The sequence below is a fragment of the Leptidea sinapis genome, chromosome 1, assembly GCF_905404315.1.
Source record: "Leptidea sinapis chromosome 1, ilLepSina1.1, whole genome shotgun sequence".
In the NCBI taxonomy this organism is placed as follows: domain Eukaryota; kingdom Metazoa; phylum Arthropoda; class Insecta; order Lepidoptera; family Pieridae; genus Leptidea; species Leptidea sinapis.
Window position 1 is genome coordinate 22,904,743 of NC_066265.1, and position 19,809 is coordinate 22,924,551.

A 19,809-nucleotide genomic window follows, 5' to 3' on the forward strand; every position below is an offset into this window, starting at 1 on the left:
AAACTGTACGTCGTTTTATAGGAAATTATGTAAGGAATTGAAAAAAAAGTACTTATAAGATATAAGGACATAATAGGCTCCAGAAAAAATTATAATGGTATGTTATTTATGTACTGTTTGAAAATAATTTAATTAGCTAACTATATAGAATTTTTGCACAAGTTGAAGTTGTAATTTTCTTAAACAAAATATTAATAGTTTGTTCAAAAGTATTAACTTGTATACTTTACTAATCTATCTCATTAATTTGTTGATTGGTTTTTGAATATAAAATAATTGTGTCGGTGTAATCATAGATGTATCTAAAAATATATCTCTCTGTCCACATATTGATGGCCTTGGTCAAATATTACATGAATGTAAGAATAAGTTTGTAGTTTTATTAAACAACCAATAACATCGTAGGTACAACATTGCCTTCAAACAGCAATATCATTTATCTGTAAAGTTACTTTTAACGATTGGTTATTTTTGGTAACTTATAACGGCCGTTCCCAATATACTATCTACAGATAGAGATAAATTACTACCTTCTACTGTTAGTAGCTAGTAGTTGTTAGCTTCTACGATAAGTCATTCTTATCGCCTTATATTGGGACGCGTAAATTGCAATTTCCATACAAACTTCTATCGCTGGTAAGCTATACGTGCGTCGTCCCATTGACAGACAGCGTGTACGGATAAGGTGAGTTACCGTCGATAAGTTTATTGGGACAGAAAAGTCAACGATAGTTACGATTTTTATCTCAAGTAAGCGATAGACTGAATATTGGGAACGGCCGTAAAAATATTGCTCAAATGTAATACCCCAAAGTACTAAGTAGGTACCCCAAAGTTTTTCTCAAAGAGGATGTAAATACTACGTAATTAGAGGCGGCACTGCCTAAGTAAAAATTGAAATTTAGTTTAGTATGAAACGTGTAATGAGATTGACATATTAATATGACGTTTGAAATAGTAATTACTATTGGGATTTTGAAAGCGAACAGTTGCTTAAACGTAGTGGATTTTAGTTATCTCCGTTTTTACAAGATTATAGACGTCATGTGTCAATCTATCAATGACCGCACCGTTTCATATAATCAAGTGAATCGCTTTTTTCTTAGAGTTTCGCTAGCTTAGTTTTTCTTATTGCGTGTCATAAATCTATGGAAAAAAATAACTTTTGACACTTATTTTCGCGGTTTCTCGAAATAGTTTGGTCATAAATAAATGTGGGATTGTTGTAACAGAATATTATGCCGTTTTATTTATTCGGAAGGTTGCTGAATTTGTAGTTATTGTATGTTCGTTGATATTTTTGTGAAGACGAAATTTAGCATGTTTCCAAAGGAATTATATTTAACCATTCAATAATCCTTAAAAATCACCAACGCGCTTATCTACCAGCTAAATTCTATAAAGTAGGTTTAGGGCGTTTTATTTAAACGGCCATTTTAAAAAATTTGATGGATAAGTTTTGAATTGGTTAACGTATAGCGTTTTTGACAATAAATAAGACACAAGGTTATTTTTATGAAAATAAGGGACGAGACGAGCAGGACTCTCAATTGATGGTAATTGATACGCCATGCCCATTACAAATGCAGTACCGCTCAGGATTACTGAAAACCCAAAAATTCTGGGCGGCACTACAGTTGCGCTCGTCACCTTGAGCTGAAAGATGTTAATTCTCATATGCCCAGTTATTTGTGTAATGTAATATGACACATGTGTTAATAAAATACAATATTATTCAAATCTGTAAACGTAACTAATTTATACTCACATTTGCCTTTTGTTATATCCCACTCCGGAAACCTCAAGCCGATGTCGGTATTCATTCTTGAGGCAATAAACTGAAAATACACAATTATTTCAAGATTTTTTATTTCATAACGTCATATTATTCAAAATTTCGAGACAGTATTGTAATTGGTACATGACAAATTTGTGAACTATGCTCGATTGTCTCGATTGCTTGGCATAGCGTAGAGATGTCTTGTTACCATAAACTTAGTAAACTAGCGTATTAGACGAACCCTGTGTGAGAGAGAAGTGAGATAACTTACATAAAAACCTAAGTGTGAGACAGAGACGGAATAGATGGACCGTGAAACAGTTTTTAAACAATTTAGTGTCCATTAGTCTCCTGCCAATTCGACCGCTCTTTAATTTTAGTGTTTTATCTTGTTTTTGTGGGTTGTATTCAAAATCTTTGTTTGGTCAAGCCCTTTCGAATGGCGCCAACCACAATGAAATCGGTCGAGTCGTTCAGAAGTTATAAGAGGCTTACATACATCCTTACACACACACACGCGCACAAACACCTCATTCCCACCATCGTGGGAATAGTCATGAAAGCTTCATATGACCTTAAAACGCCGAGATCTAATGAAAACTCGATTTACGCAAAACGGGGTAAAACCAATAACTTCCCGTTTTCTGAAAATTTACAATTTTCTAAGCGGGAAGTAAAAAATTTGAGAGGCCTGTTGGTTCGTCGTTATTTACTGTATCGTTCAAAATTTGCATACTTAGATCATTTACACCTCCTAGATAGACTAAGAATACAGTGAAAACTTTGAAAAAAAAAAAATTGAGGTTGACATTTAACCTTTATTTTGAGTAATGAATGCACACAAAGTGACATTCAAATCGCGAATGTTAGACGTATATTTACGGGGCTTTTGCATTTTATTTCCCTTTGTCTTTATCCTAATACCGAACAGAAACTTAAACTTCTTGGACTTCTTTTTTGCAAGAAATTCAATATTTTACAAAGTATTTTAGTCATATCTACCTGATAATTGAAGAGTCCTTTATTGATACTTTTTTCTCCAAACTAAATACTAACACAAAATTACTATCGTATGCCTAATGCACTGCAAAGCATAATTGAAAAATAAAACATATTTTGTTTAAAGTAATATAATATGCTTGTCACTAGACACGGTCCCATTAATTGTGAGAGCTTATAACTAAATAACTATTATGATGGGTACTTCAATTAATCATTATCTTGCAAAAATTTTAATTAATATCTAATATTGCGGTCTTGATCCGGTTTTCCTAATTTCTAATGATAGTTAAAGTGGCGACAATTAGCGACCAAGCAAATAAATGTTGATCGACATGGAGTGGACAATTTTATGCCACATTATAATAAGTATCTACATTAATTAAATACTTAACTAACTTTTTTAAGCATTATTAGTTTGTTATCCCAACGGATACTCCCAAGGGAGTGCCGCTTGCGCCTCTCTCTCCCAAAGAAAAGGTCACCTTCGATGAAGGCTTAGAGGGCACTTGCCGAAAGCCAAGCTCAGGTGGTGTTAAGTGGGTAGGCACTTAGGTTTTTACGTGAGTCCCACATAACCAACACAGACATATGCTGCGTTGGTAAGCACATAATATTTCGGTAATACAACAATTATACATATATTCATAAAAATATTGTCTGTAATGATTGATTTTCCTTAACATAGAAAAATGAGAAGGTAATAAAGACAGAAGAGGTAGTTCCTTCTCGTAGATTTGATTCAAGGCAAACAAATATGAAAACAAGTAAAGAGACCTAAGCTACAACTAACAAATTAAAGGAAGAAGGTTGAGTAGTTTAACGTAACTTTAATACCAAATGTCAAGACTCTTATGAAGTCAGCTACTGAGAAAAACCTTGCCCGTAAAGAATAAATAAACTCAATGCTAATAAAAATTGGTGTAATCGACTTATTACATGATTTATGTAACAATAACTGAGCAATATTCAATTGCGTACCAATAATCTACGATTATGTAGATAAGCATTGTGAAAGAAAAACAAAAATACGACATACGTAACTATTAATGGGATATTGAATATTAACCTAGACCCTATTAAATATGAATTTCGCCGAGTAACTTATAGCTTGTCTAGTTAATTTATTCACTTTGACAATAAATTAAATACAATGGGAAGACTACAGCAACTGTCTACTCCAATTGTCACGAGGGGCTGCTGAAAACCAGTGTTGTGTTGGTGTCTTCTGCACTGATCAACAATATACTGAGTGAGCTAGTTTTAGCAGGGAATCACGCGCCGCACAGTTTATTAATTTTATATTTTAACTAGCCGTTCCTGCCCGCTGGCCAAATTGTAAAAGGAAGGAACGTTGGAAATCATGTATTGTTGGATAAATTTCGCATCGAATAGTGGTAGTTCCTTGACGATACGATCAGTGGTTTAGGCGTGAAAGAGCCTCAAACAAAGACAAATTTCATTATTTGTATAGGTAATTTTTGTTACAAATTTCATTTTTTTTTAAGATTGTAATAAATACTGTATATTTAGGGTGTGTGTTTTTTATTGCTAATAGAGTGTTTTATATTTTCTTCTATTTCTTAAAACTATAATATAAATTCGTGTCAATTCAAAATCATCCGCAGTTTATGAACACGCCTGTTCTCAATTTCAACCCATTCCACATTACAAAGTTTCAAAATAAAGACATAATATGTACGAAAAATATTTCAAGTTGCAACTTATCTCCCTTTTACAGTATCCTGACGGTAAGAAACGTTAAATAATCGCAAAAATCGTTCTTACCATACAAATGTCTAAATAATGACGTTTGGTGAGAGGATGATGATGATGTGAATCAGAAAAATACCATTACGGTAGGTATTTATAGAAACGGTTATCAAATACGTCGCGTAGTTAAAATTACTGGGCGTATCAACAACTATCCCTTTTTTGTTTAGAGGAACCGGACATAACAGGGGTACCAGTCGTAAGCGATATTATTGAATTCAGTGAATTCAGAAACTGTCATAAATATAATGTTAACCCGGAACAAACATAATATATTATAATACATATATAACTTATAACGCGTCCTGCTCAGCGAATCGTAAAATGTTAACTATATGAAAAATTAAAATATAAGTTAAGTTTTCTGAAATATTAAATTAACAAGTGACGTTCAGATTAATATATTTTTAATAATTTTACTCTTAATAGTGATTTTCATTATTATAACACTAGAAATAAGGGATTTCTTGTAACTAATTCTAGTAGGCTTCATAAGATACATAATAGCTTTAAGGGTAAATGTATACACTTCTACAATAAAGTCCCAGCCACTGTTCAGGCATTATCTATAAAAAAATTTAAATGTTTTATAAAAAAATGGCTCCGTCGTAAATACTATTACTCCACTGCTGAATATCTAAATGATCGGACAGCCTGGGACTAGATTGTGATTATTTTATAGCGACTGTACAATATTGTATATTCTTATTGAAAAGAGCGCAAAAAAAAGAATGCTGGGAGAGTTTCTTGCGCCGCTCCTTCTCTCTCAGAGCGCCATTTGTTTCCGAAGCGGTAGTAGTATCTAGTAGTATAAGAAATGACATCAAAAAGAATTCTAAAGGAATCAATTTTGAGAAAATAAATGCCTTTATGCCTTTTATATCATGTAACATAAAATACCATAAAGTAAGATACAGAAACGTTCGAAAACAAAATAATAATAATTATAAAAACAATTTAATTACAATAACATTGATGTGTAAAAATAACACTTGGCCGTTATTGTGTATTGTAAAGTATCTAATTCAAAGCAACATAGTATCAACAGAATGTTATAGTGTATGTAAACTTATTTGCTTGAATTGCAGGATATTTACTTGTTAAGCAAAAAGCGACAAACTAATTTATAGCAGCACAATTTTTCGATATATTTATTGTAAATTTAGGAAGTCTTTTAAGTAAAACGAGCAATTCTGTATTGTAAAATTTTACGAAGAATATCACTTTAGTTTATATTTCGATTTAGACAGAGATTACCTTTGCAAAATTATCTATATTGATATTTTTCGGAAAAAAACGCGTACTCAAATTCAATCAGACGCTCTCACAGCTGCTTTTGGATTTAAATTATTAAATTGCTTAAAAAAATCTTATTTTAAAGTATTTATAAGACACACCCGGAACCTTCACAACATTACAATTTTAATATCTCTTCGTGGTTAAAGGCAACGAAAAAAAGGCCACGTTAAAGAAAAAATAAATATAAATCGTCGTTCGATCGTTTATCAAATTGAGAGGAAAGAAAAAAATTAGCGCCAGTCATTAAGGCTGTTTGAACCGTCGTTGATTACTACTAACACTTTGCGTACTGTATCGTAATTTGTTATAGTTATTTATGCAACTGTTGTGTAATAAGGGGTATTAAAACACGAATGTGGATTTATCTCACGAGGCGAAGCCGAGTGTGATAATAGTATCACATGAGTGTTTTAATACCTAATTATCAACAGTTGCATACAAGACTTTATCTACACCCAGAATATGAATCCTCTAAAAGATTCTGGAACAGTTAGCTTACTGCTAACATTAACACCAGTCCTAGTAGTAACCTAATATCATTCGTTACTGATTATATACAAATAAAATAAGTATTAATGAAACAATTATTTATTTTAGTAGTAATTTACATTTTGTATAGTGCAATAATTAAAATTCACTCGAATATAATGTTCTTTTGCAGCGTTTAAAATGAATCGCTCATTTTTTGTAAACAAAACAATAAAAAAAAACGAAGAAAAATGGCGGGGATTCGAATAACCTACTTTTTTTTTACGGCGCGCGACGTTCTGGGAGTGTGGAGCGCGTGTAAACGAAAATGTTCTTTTTTTGAAATTCATACAGATACCAAGCATCGAGCAATAAGAATGTGGCTGTATGTTGAAACTCTTTGCGCATGAAGGGATAAAAAAAAATGTAGGAGTGTTGTAATGAAATTCAGTACAACATTACAACACTCTTTTGGGTGATGTAATGGTTATTAGAACATTGGGTGTTTTAATGTTGGCAATAAGCTAACTGTTTCAGAATCTTTAATAGAGGATTTAAAGCATGGGTGTAGATAAAGTAATTTAAAACACCCATATCCATTAAGTACTTGAATTCTGTAAACTAAAGATTAATTTAACTAATGTTGCGTTCATCATGCTTTCATGCATCCATTTGATCTAAAAGAGACATATTTTTAACAACGGAAAAAGTGCCACTCGCGCTTTGCTATCGTACCGAAACAAATATTCCCAACGTGATCTCACCTCTGATAAGTAATTTCAAGAAATAGTTAACAACCTTAAATAAGAAAGAAATAAAGCTTCATCAAAAGAAAATTGTTAAAGCCACATCTTTCTAATGAAGTTTTACGAATGGCGATCTATTTGATTCAGTCCCCTCTAATACCACCCGCGATGCAGCTGAAAACAATGGCCTAAAATACTATTACATTATGTTACAGTTTCGCACGCATCATGGAAAGTTTAATCCGGGAGATAACTTAATACATTTTAATTTTCGTGGCTGGTTATATCAAGAAATAGAGAGCGATATACAATTTCTATGCAATATTTTCTGTGATGAAACGAACTATTCCAATAATGGTATGTTTAAACAAAAAAATAAACATCAATTGTCGCGCACTTATCCTTTACGGAAAACCGAAGGCCATTGCCAAGTGCCTTTTTCATTTAATTGTTGCTGTGGTATGAAGGTTAGAAAAGAAGTTGAAGGAAAGAAGTTAATTCCAAAATTTATGATGAAAATTTCATATATTATGTCGAAATTTTAAATGAACTGTTTGAAGTGCTGGATTATTTGGTTTTGGCCATGACCAATTATTTAATTTTTCAAAAAGATGGAGCCGTGGAGGATATTAACTTAAGCAGTAGAGAATACAATCACAATAACCCCGGTCATTTTCTGGCTACGAAAGTCCCGGAACTGTACTTGGCTAATATCGGGATTTTCGGTATTGCCACAAACAGGTCTAGTTTGCATTCCGTAGTCCGTTGCGCTGTGACAATAACCTCACACAGAATATAGCATTTGTTGCAGACAAAAACAACTTAAATACGCGAAACGATACGTACGTGGTCGCGCGATACGCGTTACAAATTACAGAGAAAAAATTATTGCGACCCCTGGTTGTGGGCTACCTAGAACCACATCTTTTCAGTAGACCGGAAAAATCGAGGAGTATCACGGCAAATAGTGCATATTTAAAACCTGAAAACCTAACAACTAGTGGTTTCACCGTTACGCGTGAAAACTTCTAAGTTAATTTCAACTTGGAAACGGAATATCATTTAAGCCGTAGATGGAACGATCTTTATAAAGAACTATTCAATGTCTTTTGCAGAAAAGTAAAGTTTGCCAAATTTAAAAATGAAAGGATTCAGGAGATTCTTGCAACACGAATGCGATATGAATGATTCATCTTTATAATTTATAATAATTGGATCATTCAAATATAATTATTAATAAAACTCCGCCATAAACTTGAACTTTAGCGTTGCGTAAGGGCTATTTACATTATGTTACACATAAGAACGACCCACACGCTAACCCTATTGTATTTAATATTTAAGCATCCACATTTCTTTTGATAAATGATAGGTAGTGTCAACTTCGCATTATATTTTTTTTAAATATTTAATAACACATTCATAACATACGTCATATTCAAGATGTTAATAAAAAAGGTTGCAAATCTCGGAATAAAATAAGTAAATTAAATTTATTTCAATCTTTAGCGTCGATCCCTAACATTAAATTTAGAAAACAAATACCCTAAGCTTGGAGGTCTACTTTAACATGGCATTAGTTAACTTGTGTTATATATACCTTCCCCTCAAGCCACAATAGGAAGAATAGGATAGAAGGTTGCAATTATTAAACATTCTTGTTCAGAGAAAAAGTTCAAAGGCCGGCAACGTCAATTTTCTGGTGTTGCAAGAGAGTTCCTGTATGGTATTGAATGATACTGAGCTGTAATGCACTGCTATGTAACGTCATTCGAGTGTTTATGGAACGCGATCAGTGAGAGAAATTTTATACTTTAAATTATAAGTTCCGTCGTAACTTTTCGTCCCTTATTTTTATATTTTTTTTTAAATCAGTGATGGAAAATATTGCAAAGTTCCTAGTGGAGTATTAGCCATTTCAGAAGACTTAAGGAAAAATTAAATTGAACTAAAAAATCTATCACTATTTATATTATATATCAATAAGGAAGTAATGTAAAAAATGATTTTTTTAAATAACATCACCTTTGAATTTAACAAGATCACTGAGAAAAGTTTAATATTTGTTTTACAAACTTCTTAACTTTAAATTGTAACACTGAAAACCACAGTCGACCGGTGTATTTGTCGCTTCTAGCTTTGTAGATGTGAGAAGAGCATCAGTTCTTATGTTTTATGTACGACATAAATTAAAAGAGTATTAGATTAGATTAGATTATTACGTAAGAACGAAATTTTAAATAAAAAATAGTAAAATAATTTAATTTTACAATTTTGCCATTCTTATTCCATTAAAAATAAATAATTGTTGAAGATGTCCAATTACTAGCAAACGCCCAGTAATTTATTATTATCTTAAAAAAAAACTTCACAATTTTCTTTATGTATAAAAATATTAATTTATCAAAAATTATTGCTAGAATTTTAGACAAAACAGAAGTATCGCTACGATATTCGACAATGTAAACAACAATATTACGACAGTTTTGAATGATTGAGAATCTGTTCTGCCAATTACTAATAGCTGGTAACAACATTTAACTAATATTCTGTTTCTTAGTAAATGTAACCTTTTCAATATCAACAAATACAGACAGATAAAAAAAGTATAGCCATAGAGAAAACATATTATAAGTTTATATATATACGATATGCGAAAAAACTTTTTTCCCAAACTATAAATATGCAATTTCCTTGTTGACGACAAATTTTACAGACTTTTTAGAAATTATGGGCTTATGAAAATTTGTGATTCAATAAGGAAATGGTAAAATTCCTATAACATCCACCATTTTTTCTATTATGTATGGCGAAATAGTAAAAGTATTCCTCTTTAAAAATAATTATTACTCACCTTTAATATTCACACACTTAAAAACACTGATAAAACTAATATTTTAAATAATTTATCTTATATTTCTTCAACTTTAATTGTTATACTGAAAACCACAATCCACCGCGCGCCGTACTAGATGACTCTCTGAGTTTTGTAGATGTGCGCATCAGTACTTATGTATTACGAACGATTCGATATATAAATTGAAAAACGTCATGAACGCAACTTTACTTCCAAGAAGTCGGTTAAAAATTTGTATAATTATTTACAAGTATGACCCTTAACATCAGACAACTATGACCTTTGTTTTGAGTTCGATTTAAATTATAATTTCAATTTCGCCATTCAAAATCCAAAAAAAAACATTATATTAAAATTAACTATTAAAATTATACATGATATTATGGTTAACGTAAAGATTTCTTAACTTATTGGACACACATCTATAAATTAGGGATTTGGTTCATATTACAATATGGATTTCATTTTTTAGATACACTTCTAATTATTCCAAACAGGCTTAAAATTATTCCATAACTTAATATTAAGATTTATATAAGACGCGTAATGCACTAGCGACACATTAAAACAATGGACTGGTCATTGAAAAATATTTTGTGTATTACTTTCATTTTAACAGGTAGGGGAACCTGTCTTTCCTTGGAAAGCCAATGGCAATCGTATTTTTGGGAAACTTCCACGATTTAAACTAATATTTTCGGTTTCAATGCATCATTTGGCAACTTTTGCATGATTTTCGATGAGTTCGCGAGTTGGTTTGGTCCATATTATTTTTATATCAGTGTGAGGCTCCTTTGCACAGGATGCCAGCTAGATTATGGGTACCACAACGGCGCCTATTTCTGCCGTGAAGCAGTAATGTGTAAAAATTACCGTGTTTCGGTCTGAAGGCCGAAGGCGCCGTAGCCAGTGAAATTACTGAGCAAATGAGACTTCTTCTATCTCAAAGTGACGAGCGCAATTGTAGTGCCGTTCAGAATTTTTGGGCTTTTCAATAATCCGGAGCGGCACTGCATTGTAATGGGCAGGGCGTTTCAATTACAATCAGCTGAACGTCCTGCTCGTCTCGTCCCGTATTTTTATAAAAAAATAAATCAATTTTTTTTTGAATGAACATTTCGTGAGATAACTTTTGACGAGCAGTTAGACAATTTTTGTCCTGATTTCATTACAACAACAGGGAATAACATCCAAATTTCGAAATCAAAATAATAATAGACTTAATGGTTTATATTACAGTTATTATTATAGATCCTACCGCACCATATGCTTGATCTTTGACATTGTTTAAAAGCCAATTGTATTATTATGTTATGTTTTTAATTACACTAGATAACCTCCATGCTAACCCTATCGTATTTAAATGTAATTATCTAGATTTCTTTTCTATAATAATAGGAAAAATCTGTTCCTATAAATTTTTCCTCTGACATTTGCATTTTAATTTCCCGTTACAATTGTAGAATTTTGGCGCCATCGTTAACACCAATTAAAAGCCACTAAAAATTGCTATTAAAATAAAAGTATCCTGCATTCTTTATTACTAATTTTCTCATAATCAGTTTCTATTATATTAGTATACTCCCTAATGTTTGATCATCATTAGATTGTAGTTTTAGTGGTATCCCTCCCTTGTATTAAATGGCCATATCTGAGATTTGAAAAAGACATGCAAGACCGACATCTCAAGTCAATTTCCTAATATGCACACAACGTGAGAGTTGAACAAGATATACCAAAATTTCGGCCAATGCGTCACTCGGATATGGTTGGCTCAGTTGGTAGGAGCCCTCAGACGGATAGCCCTGAGAGACCGCGGTTTCGAGTCCCGCATCCTAGATAAAATTAAGAGAATTTATTACATAAAGACGAAGAATCTCTTAGATACGCCATAACAGGTAAAGACAGCTCTAATAGTATGATTGTCATATAATTTAGAAGGCCACCACTCGTAATACCTACTTTAATAAGGTCCAACGGGGCAACAGGAGAATCACCCGAATGCCTCACATTACAATATTGTTGCGGGGACTTTCCCATCGCATATTCCCTGTACGTAAGTAGAAATACGCTTATCAAGTTTTATTTTTTTCAATTATTAGGTATTTTTCCAGTGGCAAGGTTACGTTCGTCATTTTAACCACAGAGTAGGTAGGGATGGATACTACGCATAAAGATACAGCTGCCATACTACGATTGAAGGTACCGTTAAGTAAATATTTTTTTAATACAGTTGCTCAAAAAGTGGGGTATTGCAGAGACGTATAGCGTTCGGGATATGGGCTATTACATGCTCAATCTTTTTCTTTACCTTTTCCGAACTCGTGCGTTCTCTTTCCCAACTGTCAAAAGAATATCTATTAAACAATCACACAATCCATTGATTTAAAGTCCAATCCGTCTCCTTTACATGACAATACTGAAGAGAATGTTCGTCCATCTACCTTCGTTGATAATGATAATTCATAAAATCCAATTACATCAACTAGCAAACGCCATTGTATAAACTTTGACAAATGTACATGAACAATCATACGAAATTAATAATAGTTTGTCTCAAACAGTAAATATGCAACCTAAAACTTGGGGAAGTTGAGTATAAAAAACTGTACCAATTTCAATATATAATATGTGAATTATCATTCTTATAAGAAATTAATGATTAGTTAGTTGAGTTTATTGCGTTTTTATTATTCTGTTAAATTGGTTCATTTTTTCGCAACTGTATTAAAAATTGTTGTTCAGTACACGTGCGGGACCGTCATTGCAACTTGTTCCTTGTCGTTTGTCGGAACTCTTTGCAATGACAGGCTTTCCGCACTTGTAATGAAATATACTATTTACACGCGTTTTAAACGTGCTGTAGTTGTGTCATATTATTGATACAAGATGGCGCTTAGCACAAATCTTGTTGCAAAATATGTGGGCGAAAATAATTAATTTTCGTATGATTAGAATTACATGACTCTTAGAATAAAACCCGTTGCACAGTAATTGTAATAAAAATTGTATATAATGGTAGCTTTTGTCATTTAACTCTGCGTTTTAATAATAGGCTTAGGATTTTATTTAGTTTGTCAATTGATTTACTTGTTCATATTTTTACGTTGGAATAACAAATGTTTATAATCTAATATATAAAATTCTCATGTCATGGTGTTAAACTTTGAACTCCTCCGAAACGACTTGACCGATTCTCATGAAATTTTGAGTGCATATTGTGTATGTCTGAGAATCGGACAACATCTATACCTATTTTTCATCCCCCTAAATGTTAAGGGTGGTTCACTGGATTTTTTTTAATTTATTGACATTTTTTTTAAATTTGTTTGATTATGAGTCAGCATTAAAAAATACATAAAACTTCAAATTTTCACCCATCTACGATCAACAGTATATATTTAACAGAGTTACAGAATATGATATAAACGAAATTATATTTATTTACGTGAATATGACATTTCAATGCTTATGTTATATTACTTTCTACTTGACTTACAATTACAATTATTATGAATATTTAAACAAATAAAACTCAATATGGTTTTACTTAGAATAAATAGAAAATAATACGAAATATTGTTGTTTGACAAATGTACCAAATATTGTTATATATAATTTCGGTAAATTATACCGCTTATTTTCCTCGTGCTTTCCCGGAGCATTAAATAATGCGGAATTCCCAGGCCCAAAAATGTCTTAAGGTGACATAGCGCAATTACCAGTGGGAGGCTCCTTTGCATAGCATGCTGGCTAGACTATGGGTACCACAACGGCGCCTTTTTCTGCCGTGAAGCAGTAGGTAAGGTTTAAGGATTATTGTGTTTCGGTGTGAAGGGCGCCGTAGCTAGTGAAATTACTGGGCAAATGAGACTTAACATCTTATGTCTCAAGTTGATGAGCGCAATTGAAGTGCCACTCAGAATTTTTGACATATTTAAGATTCTTGAAGAATCCTGAACGGCACTATATTGTAATGGGCAGGGCGTATAAGGAGCTGAATCTACTGTTCGTCTCGTCCCTTATTGTTATAAAAAATTAAGCCTGGTAAGTGCCGGGCCTACATTGAATTGTGACATTGAAGATAATAAATAAAAATTATTACTTAAGGCGTAAATACATGCCAGGGACCTTGCTCATACGGCGAGGGCGGGTAACCAGGTCGTAACGCGTCGTATTTAAAGGTTAAAATAATTATTAATAATTAATAATAATTGATAAGCTAATATTTACCTAACGTTTACGTTTTAACTGAATATTCTGAGGTGAATTTATGTTTTTTTTTATTGACATTTATGTGACTTGAAAAAACAAAAAGTATAACACCGTATGTCGTATATATTGTTGTATCCCCTCGATTCGAGATAACTGCCACAGCCTGTATTGGCATACTTGGCGTCGATATATTGAACGACGTTCAGTTTTTTGGTCAATTGGAAGAGAAGGCCAAACTGGCCTCTAAAAAGCTTGGTGTACTCAGTAAGGCGAGACAGTACTTCACTAGAAGCCACCGCCTGCACTTTATGAGGCGCAATTCTGCCTCACATGGAGTATTTTTCTCACCTCTGGGCAGGTGCTCCCCAGTACCAGCTTCTTTCATTTGACCGCATACAACGAAGAGCGGTTCGTATCATCGACGATCAAGTCATCTCCGATCGGCATGATTCTTTGGCATTGCGTAGAGATGTGGGTTCTCTCTGCATCTTCTACCGCATTTATTACGGGGAGTGCTCAGAGGAGCTGTTCGGGTTGATTCCAGCGACCGAATTCCACCACCGGATATTACATGCAAAGTACCACCCGCATCAAGTAGACGTCTGTCATTCCAAAACCACGCGTTTTGTTAGAAATTTCATGCCTCGCACAGCCACTTTGTGGAATCAATTACCGGCTGCGGTGTTCCCGAACAGATACGTCTTAGGGACCTTCAAGAAAAAAGCAAACTCCCACCTTTCAACGCAACGCATTTCTTGACACACCTGTTCTTGCGGATGTCCATGGGCGGTTGCCTCACCTCTCCCCATCCCGTGAGCCTCTTGCCCGTTTTCCCCCTCCCATATAAAAAAAAATCGACATAATTAGCTTGATTGAATTTCGGTATTCAAAGCCAATTGAGGCCTTAAGTAAAACGAGAGCAGAATCCAGTATTGAGCCTCTTAACTATAGTGTTAGTTAGTATATAAGGTTATACAATGTTGACCTAAGCATGAGCAATTAGCAATGACAATAGTGCGGAACTGTGAATGCTGATAAATATAACTTTTTTTTTTTTTAATAAGGCATAAAATGCATTTATTTTCTCAAAATTGATTCCTTCACAATTCTTTTCGATGTCATTTATAATATACTAGATACTACTACCACTTCGGAAACAAATGGTGCGCTGAGAGAGAAGAAGCGGCGCAAGAAACTCTCGCAGCATTCTTTTTTGTGCTCTTTTCAATAAAATATACAATATTGTAGAGTCATTGCTATTGCTATAAAATAATCATAATCAAGTCCCAGGCTGTCCGATTAATGAGATATTCAGCTGTGGAGTTGTAGATTTACGACAGAGCCATTTTTTTTATAAAACATTCAAATTTATTTATTGATAATTCCTGAACAGTGACCGGGACTTTATAAAAAAAAGTGTATACATTTACCCCTAAAGCTATTATGTATCTTATGAAGCCTACTAGAATTATTTGCAAGCATCATTAAGAGAAAAAAGGTGACGATTTTTGTGAATTTATATTAAATTTTCATAAATATACTGACAATGAACAGTCATAATATTTATGTCTTTAAAATTTTCTTTGAGAGACTGTCTATAACCAAACTGTCATTATGTGTACCTACATAACTACTATTTATTATAAACTAAACTATAGGAACTTTAAAATATATTTACCTATACCATCCTTTATTACTAAGTATGATTATTGTTGAATAACATTGGAGTAACGTATTTTTCAGTTTCACTTTTAATGTATTTGTTTTAAGTTTGGGATCACTCCTCAGCCACGCTATATGATACACATATAAATCTTAGTATATGAATAGTATGACCTATTCATTCAATCTCTTACCGCAGTAATTTTTCAATCTTCGGAACGACTGTCTTTGTATCGCGTTAGGTTTTTGATCTATTAACGGTTCTTTAATTCTGCAAGGACTTAAAGACCAGCGCATTAAATAGACTAAGACTCCTAAAAATAATCAAATTGAATTCGTAATTTGAGATAACAATGGCGTAATTAGAAGTGCGAATAATATTTAATTTGATAATCTATATATATTGAAAATAGTCTATGTTTGAGGCTCAAACACGCCTAAACCACTGATCATAACGACATGAAATTTATTCTAAATGTATGTAGATAGAATATAGATGTTAGTTTCCGAGTCATGGATATTTATATGTATGTATTTATGTATGTTTAAGTAAGTATATTGTATGAAATATATCGGTCTTGTACCCATAGTACAGGCTATGCCTAGCTTGGGGCAAGATAATTTGTGTAAAAGTGTGTCAATATTATTATTATTATTATATGTAATGAAAATTGTCTTTGTTTGAGGCTCAAACACGCCTAAACCACCACCATTCGATGCGAAATTTTTCGAATTCCAATATATAAAATCAAAACTCACCTCCAAGACTTCGACTTGCAACATAATATTATAAGTATTGTGATTGATAATAATTTAAATAGACAGTGCCTATTTTAATTTATATACTTTATTATGGAAGTTGTTGTTTCAATCGATTTCAATTTATGACACTGTTGTCATTCCGAATGAGAAATTGAAGTAAAAAGTTTCTCTATAGAAAACATAACCTCAATGTATAATAATTTCCCAGTGCAAGTCATAGATAATATATTTATATAATAGAGAGTGCAAATTTTCAAATTTCATCATTGAAGTAACACTTCTTTAGGCGTGACTTGGGGGTAACTCAGAATATTTTTCTGACGGAATTACTTCTGTTAGTACTTCCGGTTGAAAAAAGTCAATTGAAAATATTTTTAACCATTATAATTTGATGGTTTAAAAAATTGTTTCAAAATTCCCAGTAATATTTTCTAAAAATCTCCAAGTGTATTTGCTCATTTATGACTACTTTGTAATAAATAACAAATAAAAATTCTGACGTTTGCGACTTTCGTTAATTTTTCTTTGTCCATCGAACAGGCATAAGGTCCGAGCCCATAGAGTCATATTCGTTAACATTCAATAACAGCGTTATATTGATATGTGTGATATTAATAAATAATTGAATTAATTCAATTTTTTATTAATAACACCGCTTTGAAAAAAATTAATTAAATTAATCTTCTTGTCTTTCAACTTTTTAAGAATATTTGTTATACACTGGATGTCCCAGAATAAGTGGGACAAACAAGGGCAAACGAAAATAACATATTTTGTCTCTGAGCTTTCAGATAAGCAAAAAAAGTATATAATATATTGTAACAAGGAGTTCTTAATCGCTTAAATAAAGTTATGATACATAATATATAATAATATAAAAGATGGTAAATGAACATACGTAATAATAGTATAACATTGTTTGATTAACAACAACGATCCCGCGTGTAAGAGAGAATTATTCCTAAAGTAGTTTATAATTAAGTTTAACTTCAATCGCGCGTAAAGATTACACGCACACATTTTTTTAAGCCTTCCTTATTCGAGTAATAACCAAAGGAAACTTGTAATAATAAGTGTCAGCCGTGTGCCCGACCGTCTTTCTATCTGTATATAACATATTTATATGAATTTTACTTTATAATCATATATTCCAGGTAATCTAATCGATACGTCACCTGAATAGTTAGCTCAGTTGGAAGAGCACTCGCACGGAACTCGAGAGGTCGTGGGTTCGAGTCTCACATTGTTCATAAAATTTTGTTTTCAAATTTTATTTGTATATTAACCCTAGACGTGAGGGTTATCACTTTAAAAACATAACAAATTGTTTAGATTTGCAAGAGCGACATCTCAAGTCAATTTCCTAATATGCAAATATTGGGGTTGAGCAGTTTCTCAACTGTAAAGTAGATCCTGTAGATGAAGCAACAACCTGAGATTTGTACAAAGCATAGAAGATTTTATGACGATATGTCACTCGCACGGAACGCGAGCTGTAGTGGGTCGAGTACGGCATCGTTCGTAAAATTTTGTTTTAAAATTATATTTTTTATTTTTTATATTATTTTATTTTAAAATGTTGTATTTTATATAAAAACTAGTTGACCATAGGGATAGACGCTGTTCTGTCAATAGAAAAAAAAATTGTTAAAGTATGTTATTCTTAATACACTGGCCTTCAAAAGTAAGTATCACACTTTTAAAATTGGGATAACGTTTTAAGTTCACAAGATATACTTTCGAAATAAAAAGGACTCCAAAGAGATTTTAATTTTGTACATAAAAACTTTATAGTCGGTAACCTTCTTTTAAGAATTGGCTGAACAAAAACTTCAAAAACAAAACCATTCCTTTTTCAAAGTGGACGTTTCCGAATTACAATTCCATTCACATTTTTCTTTCTGTTTTAAATTTTTTTCAAGATCGATGGGTCTTGTTTTAAAAATTTATGCTAAAAAGCACATATTATTTATTTATCATGCCTCTTTCAGTTGAAGAATGTGCTAGGATCACAGCTTCTCTAGAACTAGGCATCAGTATGCGTCGCACTGCAAGAATGGTGGGTGTGACGGTACGAACGGTCCAGAAGGTAAAGCGAAGGTACGAAGAGACTGGACACCATCTGAGGAGACCTTGTAATGGCAGACCCAGGTGTACCAGTGCCCAAGAAGATCGTAATATTATTTCCACTGTGTTAAGAAATCGCCACCAAAATGCAGTTGAAGTCCAGCAACAGCTACTTCAGACCCGGAGGGACTACATTAGTGACAGTACAGTGAGAAGAAGATTTGCTGAAGCAAATTTGAAACCTCGAAGACCAGCGAGTGGCCCAAAACTCGAGAGACAGCATTGAGTAGCGAGACTGCGATATGCCCGTGAACACATGCAGTGGGATGAAGAAGAATGGTCAAGAATTTTGTTTGCAGATGAGTCTCGATTCTCCCTTTACACTTCTGATGGAAGGCGAAGTGTTTACAGGCGACCTGGTGAGCGATACCTTCAAGCCTGCATCTCAGAAAGAGTCCAATACGCTGGAAGCAGTGTACATGTATGGGCTGGCATATCTTCAGAAGGTTGCACAGAGCTAGTAGCCATAGAAAATGGCACCCTCACTGGGCAAAGATATGCTCAAGAGATTTTCAATGAGTATGCAGGGCCGTATTTAGCAAATATGGGTGATGGATCGATGCTGATGCATGATAATGCCCGGCCACACACGGCTCATATCGTACAAGAGTATATTCAGGAGGTCGGTATCAGCGTGATGGCTTGGCCATCAAGAAGTCCTGATCTCAACCCGATTGAACACGCCTGGGATGAGCTTGGGAGGCTAGTCAGAAATCGTAGACCACCACCTACTACCCTCAGGGCACTAAAGCAGGCCCTGGTAGAAAAATGGGAGAATATTCCCGAACATCGGCTCCGAAACCTAGTGTTCAGTATGCCAAACCGGCTCGAAGCTGTAATCAGAGCTTGAGGAGGCAATACCAGTTATTAAAAATTAAATAACATGTAATACATTTTAGTGGATTTTTTTTACACTTAACTAAAAATGTCTATTTTCATTGTTTTATCTTTTTTAAGTTAAAAATTAACATTTTTAACTTAAAAAAGATGAAGAACTAATGTATAATTTTAGTTTCTAAGAATTAAAGCCTATAAAATTTGCAACAAAGCGTTTTTAATCTTAAATCTCTACCTTCTATAGTTAAGAAAAAAAAATAATTTGAAAAGTGTGATACTTACTT

At 33.1% G+C, this 19,809-nt stretch overlaps 1 protein-coding gene across 2 annotated transcripts in view; it reads right to left on the reverse strand.

Moving 5' to 3' along the window:
* Positions 1 to 16,666, reverse strand: part of LOC126978478 (elongation of very long chain fatty acids protein 7-like) — a 34,872-nt gene extending 18,206 nt beyond the window's left edge. Inside the window, exons 1-2 of one of the 2 annotated variants that reach the window (XM_050827343.1) lie at positions 16,559 to 16,666; positions 1,769 to 1,838 (exon numbers count right to left, since the gene is read on the reverse strand). In XM_050827343.1, coding sequence (XP_050683300.1) covers positions 1,769 to 1,838; positions 16,559 to 16,582 — 94 coding nt within the window. In that variant the 5' untranslated portion in view covers positions 16,583 to 16,666. Of the gene's footprint in view, positions 1 to 1,768; positions 1,839 to 9,919; positions 10,039 to 16,558 lie in introns of those variants that run through there. The other variant, XM_050827440.1, reaches the window with a different exon arrangement.
* Positions 16,667 to 19,809: the final 3,143 nt, after the last annotated feature.